The sequence below is a fragment of the Cebus imitator genome, unplaced genomic scaffold, assembly GCF_001604975.1.
Source record: "Cebus imitator isolate Cc_AM_T3 unplaced genomic scaffold, Cebus_imitator-1.0 Scaffold386, whole genome shotgun sequence".
In the NCBI taxonomy this organism is placed as follows: Eukaryota; Metazoa; Chordata; class Mammalia; order Primates; family Cebidae; genus Cebus; species Cebus imitator.
The window spans coordinates 832,801-846,574 of NW_016107701.1; the positions used below are offsets into that span (position 1 = coordinate 832,801).

At 52.8% G+C, this 13,774-nt stretch overlaps 1 protein-coding gene and 1 long non-coding RNA gene across 3 annotated transcripts; one reads left to right on the forward strand and one right to left on the reverse strand.

Moving 5' to 3' along the window:
* Nucleotides 1–5,662: 5,662 nt before the first annotated feature.
* LOC108288884 lies at nucleotides 5,663–7,704 on the reverse strand. The gene is made up of 2 exons (XR_001818890.2): nucleotides 7,319–7,704; nucleotides 5,663–5,890 (listed from the first exon to the last, which is right to left on the reverse strand). It is a non-coding gene; the product is annotated as an uncharacterized LOC108288884 (long non-coding RNA).
* Nucleotides 7,705–10,265: 2,561 nt separating this feature from the next.
* On the forward strand, nucleotides 10,266–13,770 carry SNX22 (sorting nexin 22). 2 transcript variants are annotated; one of them, XM_017508074.2, is made up of 6 exons: nucleotides 10,266–10,425; nucleotides 10,818–10,901; nucleotides 11,280–11,384; nucleotides 11,876–11,970; nucleotides 12,535–12,602; nucleotides 12,993–13,770. In XM_017508074.2, the coding sequence occupies exons 1-6, from the start codon at nucleotides 10,351–10,353 to the stop codon at nucleotides 13,112–13,114; spliced, it is 549 nt and encodes a 182-aa protein (XP_017363563.1). In that variant the 5' UTR covers nucleotides 10,266–10,350; the 3' UTR covers nucleotides 13,115–13,770. The 2 variants fall into 2 exon arrangements, with proteins under 2 accessions (XP_017363563.1, XP_017363562.1); XM_017508073.2 differs by having other exon boundaries at nucleotides 12,535–13,117.
* The last annotated feature ends 4 nt before the right edge of the window (nucleotides 13,771–13,774 follow it).

Here is a 13,774-nt window from a genome sequence, read left to right on the forward strand (position 1 = left end):
TGCTGGGATTACAGGCATGAGCCACCACACCCGACCAGAGAATGGTATTTAGAAACCTAGATCTAGATGCCAAATGTGCTTATTGGTACTGGAATGTCATTGCCTCTAGGCTCTCACCAGACAGTTCAAAGAAATATGTAGCAGTGTATAGTAACAAGATAGGGTAGAGATACCTGACATAAATAGATATTAAAAATCATGAATTCACACTGATGCTTTGAACCAGCCCCTTTTAGGTTTATTCCAGTCTCCCCACTTCTCCATGTTGTTAACTCTTTCCTCCAGAGAGACAAAGATTTCAGCTTGCTTTAAGTTTCATCTAGTGATCATTCTGAAGTAAGTGTGTTTTTCTTACTTCGTTAGAATGACGCCTCCTCTGGTTTCAGAACTTCTTCCTCTGCTCCCTGTATCCCGAGGCTGACGGGGCCAGTTGTCTTTAGGGCTTGTACATTTTTGTAAAGAGCTTACACATGTGGAAATCAAGTAGGCCAGTAGTGGTTTAAGGGTACTGAGCTGGAAGCCTGTACAAGGAATAATAGGAGCACAAAGGAAGAAGGTGGTATTCCAGCTGGGGATCCAGGAGGGAGGACTTTGTGGAGATGCTTGAACTGAGTCTAAAAGGTGGAAAAGTGTTTGCTGCTTCTGCTGGGACCCTTCTGCCTCCCTGATCCACCCACCTCAGCCTCCCAAAGTGCTGGGATTACAGGCGTGAGCCACCACACCCGACCAGAGAATGGTATTTAGAAACCTAGATCTAGGTGCCAAATGTGCTTATTGTTACTGGAATGTCATTGCCTCTAGGCTCTCGCCAGACAGTTCAAAGAAATATGTAGTTGTTTATACTGTCTGTCTGGGAGTGTGAGGTAGGCACATCTAGGGACATGTCAAGTGGCTTGGTGTGGCTAAAGTCAGTGAGGACCATAGAGAAAAATGAGCAGGAGCCAGATCACAGGGTGCCTGATAGGACCTGGGAAGTGCATTCAACATCACCATGGCTGCTTTGTGATCTGGACACACCAGAAGGTGTGAGACTGGAGGCAGGAAGAGCAGCCAGGCTCATCCGGACCCTCAGGAGAGCTGAGAAGGGCAGGTATGATGGGACCAGAGCTCGGGAGAGTTTCGGGACGTGAAGTTGGAACCACTGAGATCCAGTCCCTGATTTGATGAGAGCCTCAGGGGAGAGGGAGGTAACTAGCATGTCCCCCAGGCTTCTGGCTCAGACACTGGGTAGACAGTGAAGACCTTTGTAACATGTGAGGCAACAGGTTCGGGGAAGATGGGAGGGGCAGCAGTGGTGGGGGCAGTGAGTGCTGAAGGTGTTCAGGAAGCAGCTCTGGGCCAGGTACAGTAGCTTACACCTGTATTTTTAGCATTTGGGGAGGCTGACATAGGAGGATCGCTTGAGCCCAAGAATTTGAGACCAGCCTGGGCAATATAGTGAGACCCTGTCTCTACAAAAAATAAAAACAACTAGCTAGGCATGTGTGGTGACACATGCCTATGTTCCTATGCAGGAACATCACCTGAGCCCAAGAGGTTGAGGTTGCAGTGAGCTATGATTGTGCCACTACACTCCAGCCTAGGTGACCAAAGCAAGATCTTGTCTCAAAAAAAAAAAAGCAGCTCTGGATGGGAAGGGAGGGCAGTTGCTGTAAGCAGCGGAGTTAGAGTAAAAGGAGGCTTTGTTTTATGTAAAGGTGGGGCAAACATAAGCATGTTAATAAAATTCAGAGAAGAGAAAGAGAATGACTATCAGAGCCATGTTTGGAAGAAAATGTGGTCCGGAGCACAGGAAGGGGACCTGTGTTCAGAGGATGCCTCACTGTTGAGGCCACAGGAAAGAATCTTAGTGGAGGGGAGGCTGAAGAGGGGAAGTTTCATGCTTGATAATTAAAATTTTCTGAGCTAGGGATGTCATATTTACCTGTTTGAACCAAGTGGTTTAGATAAAAGGTACGGAGACAGGTCAGCAGCTCCTCTGCTTTCCCCAGGGCTAGTTCGGCACTCGGGCTCTAGAGTGCCAAGGATGAGGACTTGGACTTCGAGCTGGGGTGATCCCAGTATTCGGTGTCCGTACTTAGTGACAGAATAAATGAGAGAAATGGGAATAAGCCAGAATTGTTCCCTCAGACAGAAATACTAGCAACTTTCAGCTCTTCCCAGAAGACTTTGATTCTGAATGCTCTTGTAGCTGGGAGCCCTAAAAAAAAGAGTCTTTGAAGCAACTCAAATTTAAAAAAAGGAGACGAACTGATGGAAATCTCAGGATGGGGCCAAGATGTGACTGGAGTGTGTGTGCTGATGGAGGGCGTGTCCTTTGCTGAGCATGCTCAGGGCCCACAGGATGGCCACAGACTTCAGGGACATCAAGCCCCAAGGTGGTGGGATTTTCCCCACCAGTACTTGGCAGCCTAGGGGGATGGGAGGGCAGGAGAAGATAATTGGCCCCCTGGCTCCAGTCATAGGAGGGCACACCTTTGCTGCGGTACACACATGCCTGGACGTACACTGTCTTTGAAGACACCAGCTAAGAGTCTCTGCTCCATGTTTGGACAGGGCCAGACCTGAGCTGAGAGAAATGGACAAAAACAACTCAGGCCTATATTCTGGTGCACACGTCACCTGCCAATACTGTATCCTGTGATAAAGTCGGGTGATTTACTGTCTCCACCAAACTGTAAACTCTGGTGGTATGCCTTTATAACTCCATGGCCCCTGGCAAAGACTCAGACTCAAAACAGGTGTCAAATAGATAACCGTTGAGTGATTGTTCCCCCATTGCAGGCTCTGCCACCTGACAGTCATACTGTCTGGGAGAGGACCCAGCTCACCTTTTTCTCTTTATCTCCCAGTCCTTCTCAACAGTGCCAACACCTCCTGGAAACTGACTGCAAATGTGCTGCTTCTCACTCCTGTGTGGCCCTTGGAGCCTGGGTTAATGCTGGGCTTTGTACCTTAAGCACCCTTTCTCCCTTCCCCATTTGCAGTCTCAGAATTACACCTGTCTGAAGCGGGTGTTTTCCAATGCCCTAGATGGGAGTGTAAGGGTAAGGAGATGGGGGGCATTTGCCTGTGTCAGAACATTCACTGAGGAACCCACAGGTGCTTCTAGAAACCAAATCCTTGAAGATGACCAACCAGAAATGCCCATCATAGCACTGTTTACAGTTGCAAAAATGGAAACCAATTGAAATGTCCATCAGGAGGGGATTAAGTGAATTATGGTACAGTTACACCATTGAATATTCTACAGCCATTGACAATATATAGCTATATTCATTGACAAGAAAAACTCAGATTTTTGAGTGAAAAAAGCAGGTTATAGAATCGCATGATATTCACATTTATATAAAACTTTACATATGGGAAGGATGTTGATTGAATTGTTAATAACTATGATCACCTCTAGAGATGGAAGTTTGCATTACCTTTAATTTTTAATACCATTTTGTATTGCTTAACATTTCTATGTATTATCATTATAATGAGAAAAATCAAATAAAGCTATTTTCATTATGGGAAAACAGTCCAGTGCATCCTTTGAGGCCTGTGCCACATGTCTGTTCTCCAGGCAGATTCCCCTGATCTGCCTTCCGTGCCCTGCCCCAGCCTGGAGTGGAGCCCTGCATCTGTCGCCCTCTTCAGCCTCTGGCTTTTCTCTCCAGTGTGGTGTCAGCTCTGAGGCAATCTCTGTAGCCTCCTGAGCCCTGGACTCCCTAGGGTCCTGGGCTGCCCTGTCTTTGCTTATCCCGGTGTCTTCCCCCTCCTGCAGAGGAGACTCTGGGGCAGCAGCTGCTCCTTGGCTCAAGATCATTGCCATACAAGCCCGTGGGCCACTGAGCCCAGATCTGTGGATTTTTCAAGCGATCTGGAAATCTGGCCTAATTTGAGGTTTAATAGGCACCACCGTGGGTGGTAAGATTAGTGCATAGTACCCCGGGAAAGCCTGCAGGCCCCACAAGGCTTGCCCCAGACAGGCCTTTTGCCCCTAGGAACCTTTCTGTTGTGGAAATGCTCCTCTGGCTCTGATGACCAGCCCTGGCTGTGGGCAGAAAGCTTCACCCACCCAAGGCTGCTCAGAGGAAGCCAGCTGCTCGCCTTCCACAGGATGCTCTTTGTCTGGGTCCAGAAAAGAAACAGAAAAACCCTGTCCAATCTGAGACAGGACCTTTCCATAAAGAGATGTGACTGTTTCCAAATGACTGACCCTTCGGGGCTTTAGAGCTTGCTGCTTCCTCTTCCATTATGAGCCCCAGTGGCAATAACCACAGGGGCCCAATAGGCAGGTTTCCCCTCAAGGGAGCACCAGCAGCCTCAGAAAAATAGGAGGCTCCTGAGGTCAGGAGCATGTTCCAGAGCAGGGGACAGACTGCCCATGACGGCCCCTTCCCACTCTCGGGCCTAATTATTTTATTAACTATAGTGAGAACTGCCATTTGTTCAGCACTGTGCTGGGCACTGTGCTCCAGGCCCTGAGACAGCTCAAATCCAGCTCCGCCACCCTGCAGGGTGCACTCATGACCACACTAAGGACAGGCCCAGGGAGCTAAAGCAGCTGGCCCAGATTACACCACAGAGCTAATACAAACTCAAACTCTTAGCACGGCCTCTCTGCCACACCCTATCCGACACAATCTAGACATCTAGACAGACACAGACGAAAGGAACCTGGAAATCAATCCCCTAAGTTGTTTAGACATGATTGCATCCACACAGTAGGCCTGCTAAGGACAAGCCCATTTTGGTACCACCTGGCCTGGTACGCATTGTAGCTTCTCTGACCCATACGAGACACTCTTTCACCTGATGGGCAGGGGGTTGCCCAGTGGAGCAGAAGCAGAGGCTGGAAGACAGAAGCAGCTCTGGTGAGTAGCTGGGGACCTTAAAGGCAGACATGAGAAACTCCACTTGCTGAGAAGCCATGGGCAGCACCCTGGGGACAGCTAGCAGACGAGGCAGAGCCACCTCCCTTCCAGACCTCGAGGCCCGGATCAAGAACTGTTCTCCCCAGTTCTTGGTCTCTCAGGTCCCTTCACAATAAACCCTTGTTACTTGAGGGAACCAAGTGTGTCTTTGTTTCTTGAACCCTAGTACTCACCACACCAGAGGGGCTGCTTGGTTGATTGGCTGACACGGCTCTGAAGGGCATTAAGCTGTATCACCACATGCAGCTGGCAAGCTGTGCCATCAAAGTGCTGGGGTGGCCTCTGCCAGCTCTCCCTGGGCCAGACCTGGATCATGTTGTCTGAAGCAGCTGAGCTGCCGCTGCCATATCTGGGCAGGAGACAGGAGGCTCCGGGGAGTGGCATTACTGACTGGAACCCCGAGCCTGCCTGCCCTGGACCAAGCTTTGCTCTAAGGACTTGGGCAGGACACGCTTGTCAGAGGTGCCTTCTAACACAGGCGTTCCCAGCCCCACCCCTCCCTCATGCCTCGCTTTCCCCAGATGACAGAAATGAAGTGTTTGGACTAACTCAGTAACTCACAATGCTTTTTAGTAGCACCCTTTTTAAAAGATGTGTTACACCAAAATCTAACATTCAAACATAAAAATGATGTTTTTAAATGTTATATTGTATTATTTCAATTTATAAAATGTACTTATTAACAAGGTAATCAGTAGAAACTCTGAGGCCGTTTTGCTGAACAGCATAGTTGCTGATTTACATCAACCTCTGCTTCCAATTTATTTCTTTACTCTTTTTGGTTGCACAATATGGAGTAAATCAGAAACATCCTTATTGGAGAGTTAGTTGAAATTGTTAATTTTTTTTTAAACTAACCTTGCAGTCTCAAGGCGGAAGAAATAGTAGAACCTGTTTTTGTTGTCCATGAATCAGTATCCATCAGGATGAACCATGTCATTGCTAAACCCCTGCCGTTTTTTTGCCTACAAAAACAGCAAATTCACATAATTCAGTCACTAGTAATAGCTAACATCTCTCTACTGTGCGCTGGGCCCTCTGCCAAACACTTTGGAAGCTGCTGTCATTTAAGCCACACCGCTCTCTGTTGTGCGAGGACCCTGAGATAAGGGCAGATAAGGACCCTGAGCCTCACGGGGGTTATCCAAGGTTATACCAGTGACCAGAGCTGGGCTAGGGTGGGGCAGGCAAGGTCCATCATGGCTCAGATGGCCCCTAGTGGCTGGGCCCCTCCTGGCCAGTCCACCCCTCCACTGCCGTCCCCCGTGCGGGCTCAGAGAAGAATCCTGCCTCTGTGCCCAGTGGCGCCCACAGGCTCGTGGCCCAGGGGCTGTTTGTTTTCTTAATGGGGTTAACCAAACCTCCTGAGCAGCAGAAGCCTTGCCGGTGAAAGGGGGCTTTGTGTGACTGTGGCGGAAGCCAGGGCCTGAGCTAAGGCCGGGGCTGTGGGCCAGCCTACCCATGTGCAGGAATGGGGCAAGTCGGGGGACAACTTCACCCCCCAGCCCTTCCTGCCCTCTGCTCAGGCCTTGGTCCTATTTCCAAGTGGCAAACTGCAGGCTCCATACCTGCAACAGAGGAGCGAGTGGGGCCCGGTCCCTGGCAGGGCTGCGGCGGGGAATCAGGAGACAGGTGCTTGCTTATTACGCTCTCCAACCGGGAGCTTCAGCAGCACCAGGAGCTTGTTAGCGATGCCCGCTTCAGGCTCCACCCCAGCCCAGCAAGTAGAAAATCCTGGGTCAGGGCACTCAAATCTGAGATTTCACAGCCCTACAGTTGGTGGTGAAGATTGCTAAAGTCTGAGAATTACTATAATCTAATAGGGAAATACAATCCATATGCTAGATCACAATGGAGAAAAGACAAAGGTTCGTGTGGAAAAACAGCTCATTCTAAAAACAGAAGTTACTTTGAGGGGTGCATATCCGTCATGTAGAGTCTGGAACTTGGTATTCATATGCTGAGCTGGCCAGCACTGAAAGTGTACAGAAAGCAAACTTCCTTTGATTGTAATAACTGCTATGGCATTTACATGATGTGTTCCTCTTTATAGGAAAATATTTGGCCCAGCACGGTGGCTCACACCTATAATCTCAGCACTTTGGGAGGTCGAGGCAGGAGGATCAGTTGAGCCCAGGAGTTGGAGACCAGCTTGGGCAGCATAGTGAGACCCTGTCTCTACAAAACAAAACGAAACAAAAATTAGCCAGGCTTGACAATGAGTACCTGTAGTCCCAGCTACTTGGGAGGCTGAGCTCTTAAGCCTGGCAAGTCGAGGCTGCAGTGAGCCATGATTGTGCCACTGTACCCCAACCTTGGCAAATGAGTGAGAGCCTGTCTCAGTAAATTAATACATAATTGATTTTTTAAAAATTGGAAAATATTCTCCATACCTTGTTTTACCTCCCCAAAGACATCTTAAATGCCCCTAAGTCAAGGATCTTGTTTTTCTTCATTTGGACCTGCACTCTTGTGCCCTAGAACGCTGTGCAATTAGGAGCTGCAGGTCTACTATCAGATGTTTGACAAGTCAGCTGCATGGAATCTCTTTGCACAACTGGTGATGAAAATCCACTGATCTGAGGCTTCCTGGAACACCTGAAAATTAAGTAAATGGATAAAGTGGACAACAATCTGCCAAGAAAGAAGCGAGAGGAGAGGTGTGTTTAACTCTGGAGGTGGGAGGAAGATTCTTGTTGCCCCCTTGCAGGCCGCCTTTAACCCTTCAGCAGCCCCTGCTCCTTCCCCTTCCTAGTTTTTTCTCGACATGCCCCCACTGCCCTTTCATTCATATACTCTTTCCATCATAAATATTCTGTATGTAGTCTTTCAACCCAAATGTTTCTGAGACACACAAGTAACAATAATTGCAGATTGTAGTAAGTGCATAGAAAGGGTCATATGATAGGGTGGTCAAGAAGGAAGCCTCAGCTGGTTGCAGTGGCTCACGCCTTTTATCCCAGCACTTTGGGAGGCCAAGGTGGGCGGTTGGCTTGAGCCCAGGAGACCAGCCTGACCAACACAGCCAAACTCCATTGCTACAAAAATTAGCCGGGTATGGCGGTGCACACCTGTAGTCCCAGTTACTCAGGAGGCTGAGGTGGGAAAATCACCTAAGCTGTAGTGAGCTCCGTGACTGTATCACTGCACTCCAGCCCGTGCGACTGAAGTGAGGCTCTGTCTCAAAAAAAAAAAAAAAAAAAAAAAAAAAAGCCTCTTTGAGTTGAGTTTTAGGCTAAGAATTGGAGGATGAGCCCAGTCCTTGAAGAGTCAAGGAAGAGTGTCCCCAGGTGGAACAAACAGCCTTATGTGAAGGCCCTGAAGAAGGAAAGAGCTTGTCAGGTTCCAAGAGCCTGGTGCGTGATGAGGAGAGGAGAGGAAATGAGGCAGAAGATGGAGGCTGGGCTGGGTTACTTATAGCTCTATAGATTGTGTAGGGAGGGTGGGTTTTAGTCTAGGTGCAATGGGAAACATTGGAAGGTTTTAAGCAGATCCCTTGAGAACAGTTTGTGCTGCAGGGTAGAGAATGGACATTCTATTGGGGATGAAGGCAGGGAAAAATGAAGACCCTGCCTTCATGGGGACCAAGAAGTCTGAGTATCCCAGTAGAGTCCTTTCTGGACCATGGGAGTTGGGGAGGCCCTGTCGGCCAGGGGGAGCTGGGTGCTTGAATGATGGGGTCCTAGGGAGGAAATGAAAGCACAGCGCTTCTCCTCACTCTGGGCCGCTTTTCTTCTAGGAGACCCCTCTAGGATCTGGGAAGTTTTAGCTTCCTGATTCTGGGGTCCTTGTGTGAAAGAAAGTGTGGGACATGGTATTGGTGAGACCTATTTGCCCCATTTTGAGGTCATCTCAGCCCTCTCTGGAGGCAGGGCTGGGGATGGAGGTTTTCTGCTCCAGCTCAGAGACATCTCTTCAGGAGCAGGGGAGGGGTGAGTCCCCTCAACCCCAGCCCTGAAGACAGGCTCCCTGCTTCCTCCTGCCCACCCCATGACCTCCCACTAGGTATGAGCTTTGGAAGGCAGGGCCTCCCCTATCCCCATGTCACGAGGTCTTTGTAGGGGAAATCAGTGGAGTAGAGGCCCTGCCATGGTGCTGCTGAATGATAGCAGCTCCTGGACAGTTGGAGGGGTGCAGGGCTGAGAGGTGGGAGCAGAGGCCCTTTCCAGTGCATGGCCTGAGAGAATTCTGGATTAAAATTCTGCCACATATCTAGGAAGCAGCTGCCCAGAGGGGTGGACAAGGGCAACTCGTGCCACTCCCCAAAGTCCCTCTTTCCATCCACTGCCCTGTGCCCACTTGTCCTAGTCATCCAGGACAAGCCCACAGTCAAGCTGCTACTCAATGCTTCTGCTAAGGACCTAACACGTCTCACTTTTTTTTTTTTTAGACAGAGTCTTGCTCTGTTGCCCATTCCGGAGTGCAATGGCACGATCTTGGCTCATTGCAACCTCTGCCTCCTGGGTTCAAGCCATTCTCCTGCCTCAGCCTCCCGAGTAGCTGGGATTACAGGCACGTGCCACTAAGCCCGGCTGATTTTTAGTAGAGACGGCGTTTCACTATGTTAGCCAGGCTAGTCTCGAACCCCTGACCTCAGGTGATCCACCCGTCTCAGCCTCCCAAAGTGCTGGGATTACAGGTGTGAGCCACTGTGCCTGGCCGAATCATCTCACTGTATACACTCGCCTCAAGGAGCCGTATTATCCCTATTTTGCAGATGAGCAAAGGTCTACACGGCTCCTGAAATCCAGGCTGTCTGATCCCCAAATCAGAGCCTAAGTCCCTAAACTGCCTCTTCCCTACAAACAGCCTGGAGCCGCTTAGGGTTAGAAGATACAAGTGGATGGATGGATGTAAACAATGAATGAATGGAGGGGCCTGTGGATGCTGGGGAAGGGGACATCATAGTTGGATTGGGTCCACGCCTTGCTCAAGTGTGGCCTCAGCCGGGGACTCCAGGTCGCAATCTCAGGAACCAGGCTGAAAGGAGGGAAAGGCTGGGGAAGGGACTGAGGAACGCAAGGCAGGTAGGTCCCTGGTTGGCCCGAGGACACGCACTGAGGCCCAGGCCCCGCCTCCGTCCACGCCTGGAGCCACAGGCCGTTCTTAGTCCTTAGTAGACGCTTAACTCAGGATGGGTGACATTTTCGCTCACCGGTTCCTAGCATCAGTGACCGCTCAGTAAATGTTTGACAAATGGGTGACTCCCCTGCCCCGTGCTGCGTCCGGGTCCCGCCTAATCTTCTGGGCTCAGAACCCGCCGCGCGAGGGAACGCCCGGGGCGGGGTCGCCTGGGGGCGGGGCCTGGGTGGGGCCTGAGGGCTTAGGGGGCGGGGCGGGGCCGGCCGCGCAGGGGTCGTCTGTCTGCTCCCGGAGAGTTAGGGCTCGGATTCGAGCGCGCCGAGCGGCCCGAGCCGGGGCGCGGATGCTGGAAGTTCACATCCCGTCGGTGGGGCCCGAGGCCGAGGGGCCCAGGCAGAGCCCGGAGAAAGGCCACATGGTGAGCGCGGCCCCTGGATGGGGAGGGGCGCTGGGACCTGCTGGGTTTCCCTGCGCTGCGCTCAGTGGGGACCCGGAGCCCGGGCCGGGGTGAACGGGCGCTGCGGACCGGACCGTCGGAGGACACCTTGTAGAGGGTTTGGGGGTCGCTTGGATTTGCCACCCTCGCAGACTGTGGTTTGGGTTCTTGAGAGACCACAGGGCGCCGAGGGGCGGGACCGCCAGCCGGTTCTCCCAGGTGTGCGGGAGCGGAGCATCCCGGGGAACCGCGGCGCCGCAAGGCCGCTTTGTGCCTTTGAGCGCGGGGCGGGTGGGCGAGTCGCTGGGCGCGGGTCCTGCTTCGTCCTCCCGCTGGGTCTCACGCGCACCCCCACTGCCCGCCCGCGCCGCCAGGTGTTCCGAGTAGAGGTGCTGTGCAGCGGACGCAGACACACGGTGCCGAGGCGCTACAGCGAGTTCCACGCGCTGCACAAGCGGGTGAGGCGGCGCCGACCCCCCCACCGACCCCTGCCCAGCCTCTGTCCAGCCCCTGCCCAGGCCCTGTGAGGCGGGCGGGCGAGCTCCAGCCCCAGCCTCCGCCACCCCCATGACTGCCCCTGTCTGAGGAGGGGAGGGTGCAGGGGGGCAGATCCTGGCCCGCACCGATCATGCCCCTGTATGGCCGGTCACCCCGGGAGGCACTGCGCCCACCCTCCCGGGCGTCTGCGGGTGGTTTGGGGCCTCCCTCGCCAACGGCCCGTCCACCATTCATCAGGGTATGTCCCAGGGTAGAGCCCGAAGGCGGGGGCGCGGGGCGCGGGAGGGCTTGAGGGCTCACTCGGAATGCTGTGATCGCACGCGGTAAACCCTCAGTAGATCAAGAAGCTGTACAGAGTGCCCGTCTTCCCCTCGAAACGCCTGCCCAACTGGAGGACCAGAGGATTGGAACAGCGCCGGCAGGGCTTGGAGGCCTACATCCAGGTATGCAAGGGCACGCTTGGTCGTCGCAGCCTGCTGTGCCAGGGATGTGGTCCAGACAAAGAGGTGTGGGGGCATGGCAGGCAGGGAACCCACAACTTGGGGATGTCATTCACCACCTCAAGCATCCGTTTTCTGAAAAGTAATATAGGTCCAAATATCCCTCTCTGGAGTGTTGAAAGGACTGAATGAGGTAACAGACACAGGTAGTCCCAGCTCCATGAAAGGCAGGTCCTGTCCCCTCCAAGATGAGGTCCCTCCTGATGGGATGTAGGGTGAGTGTCCTTCCCCCAACAGCAAAGCTATGCCACTTCGTGGGGTACAACCTGTGTACACAGGGCCCAGTGCTCACAAGAGCCCTGAGCTTGTTTTAGTGCTCTGCTGTCATTGTCTTGAAATTCTTTTTTTGGAACAAAGAGCCCTGCATTTTCATCGCGTTGGGCTATGCAAATTAGTAGCTGGGTCTGATTGCAGGTCTTCTCTGTCCTCTCCAGGGCATCCTGTATCTGAACCAGGAGGTGCCCAAGGAGTTACTGGAATTCCTGAGACTTCGGCACTTCCCCACAGACCCAAAGGCTAGCAGCTTCGGGTAAGGGGGGGTTAGGGGTGGGGGCCAGGGGCTGTCAGCAGAGAGCAGGTAAGGAAAGGTGTTGGAGGGCCAGCCCTTTCTTCTCGCACCTGCCAGGCCCCAGCCTGACATGACCACCCTCACCAGCCTTGGTTACCCCAGCCACCTCCGGAACTGTGCTTGTTACAAATAGAAGCAGTGGTCCCCTGGGAGGTACAGTTCTGGGCTCTGGTGTCCCCACCCCTTCCTCACATTTCCCCGGGCATCCCCAGGCAGCTTACAGTGTTTCTCTTCTCTTCAGCACCCTGGGGGAGTTCCTGCCTGGTGACAGCAGGCAAGTCAAGGCCCTGACCCGTGCCTGGCCCCTGCCGCCCCCTAGTGGCCATATGCTAGGAGGCCGGCCTGCTGCTTGGGCCTGTCTGGCCTGGGCCCTGTGGTCTATCCTCCCCTTGGTGCCTCCTGAGCCCATTTCTCACTCACGGTTTTCCTTCGTGGGTCCTTGGTGATCTCAACCCCATCTCCATCCCCCTGTGGGATTCTGCCCTGCCTCCCACACCCATGGTTCATAACCCTCTTTCCTCCCAGCTCCCAGCAGCACCAGCGGCCTGTCCTGGGCTTCCATGTGGATCCCTATGTGTGCACCCCCTCCCCAGGTGAGCTGCCTAGATCCAGGGCTACAGGAGGTGGGCTTGGCATTGTTCTACTCCCTGGATCCCCAAGTAGCATGTCCTTCCTGCTGCCCTCCTCTGGGGCCATTACCTTCTGCTCCTGTTTCCCCTGGAGCATGCTGTGTAGACACAAGGAAAACAAGTTTGGCTTCCCTGGTCTCCATTTCCTCCATAGCCTGACTTCTTTACCAAGCTGATGTGAATAGAATGCGACCTGGGAATGCCAAAGCTTCATTTGGGATGGACAGCTGCTGTCTGCTGCCTTGGCAGGGGCTCCTACTTCCAAGGGCAGCGTGGTAGGGGGATGCTGAGCCCATGAACAGGACCTTAAGGAGCCGCAGGCCTGAGGCCAGACCTGTTAATTCTATCCCACAGAGCCGCTGCCCAATGTGGTGGTGGATGGTGTGCTCCAGGGCCTCTCCAGCTTCAGGATCAGCCCAGATAAAGCCCAGCCAAACGATGCCTGTCACCCTGCTCCTCTGCCACCTACGTCCTGATCAGTCCAGAGGCCTCTAGCCACCTCCTAGGACAGTCATATGCCTTCATCCTATCAACTCCATAAAAGGCTAGGTCCTCCCTTGGTCTGAACCCAGGACTTAACTACCCAGTGCCCAGCTGTGCCACATCCCACTCAAGGCTCAGAACTTGGCTTGCACTGGTGGCTGGAGGTGGTTGAATTTGCATGTTCTTAGAGCGCAGGAGCCAAGGCAGGGTCAAGAAGATAAGCAATAAAGATAAGCGCACAGAGGCTCACGCCTATAATCCCAACACTTTGGGAGGCCAAGGCAGGAGGATTGCTTGAGCCTGGGAGTTTGAGACCAGCCAGTGCAACATAGTGAGACCTGTCTCTACAAAAAAAAAAAAAAAAAAAAGTCAATTTAGAGGTAGGCTATGAAAAGGTACAGGTATATTTCTTCACATATACTGGAAGGTGGTGGCGAGGGGGGCAAATGTGGAGGCCTAGTATCCGGCGAAGTTTAGAAGCAGGGGGCAAAAGCTCCTGCCTGACTTTTCCTGGGTAGCTCCTGGGTCAAAGTTTCAGGCAGGATCCCAGGGAAGGGGCAGGCACCCACTGCTGCAGGAGAATGGCAGGCCTGTTGGGGTATAGGCTTGGGGGAGGCGCCGCAGACTCAAGAACCAGGCCCACATGTTAAAAA

Excerpts from the sequence above, each read along its gene's own strand:
- SNX22 (XM_017508073.2), top strand. The coding sequence starts at position 10,351 with ATGCTGGAAGTTCACATCCCGTCGGTGGGGCCCGAGGCCGAGGGGCCC. Across the intron at positions 10,902-11,279 it reads TCCACGCGCTGCACAAGCGG|ATCAAGAAGCTGTACAGAGT; the intron begins GTGAGGCGGCGC and ends AACCCTCAGTAG. Across the intron at positions 11,971-12,534 it reads CCAAAGGCTAGCAGCTTCGG|CTCCCAGCAGCACCAGCGGC; the intron begins GTAAGGGGGGGT and ends CTTTCCTCCCAG.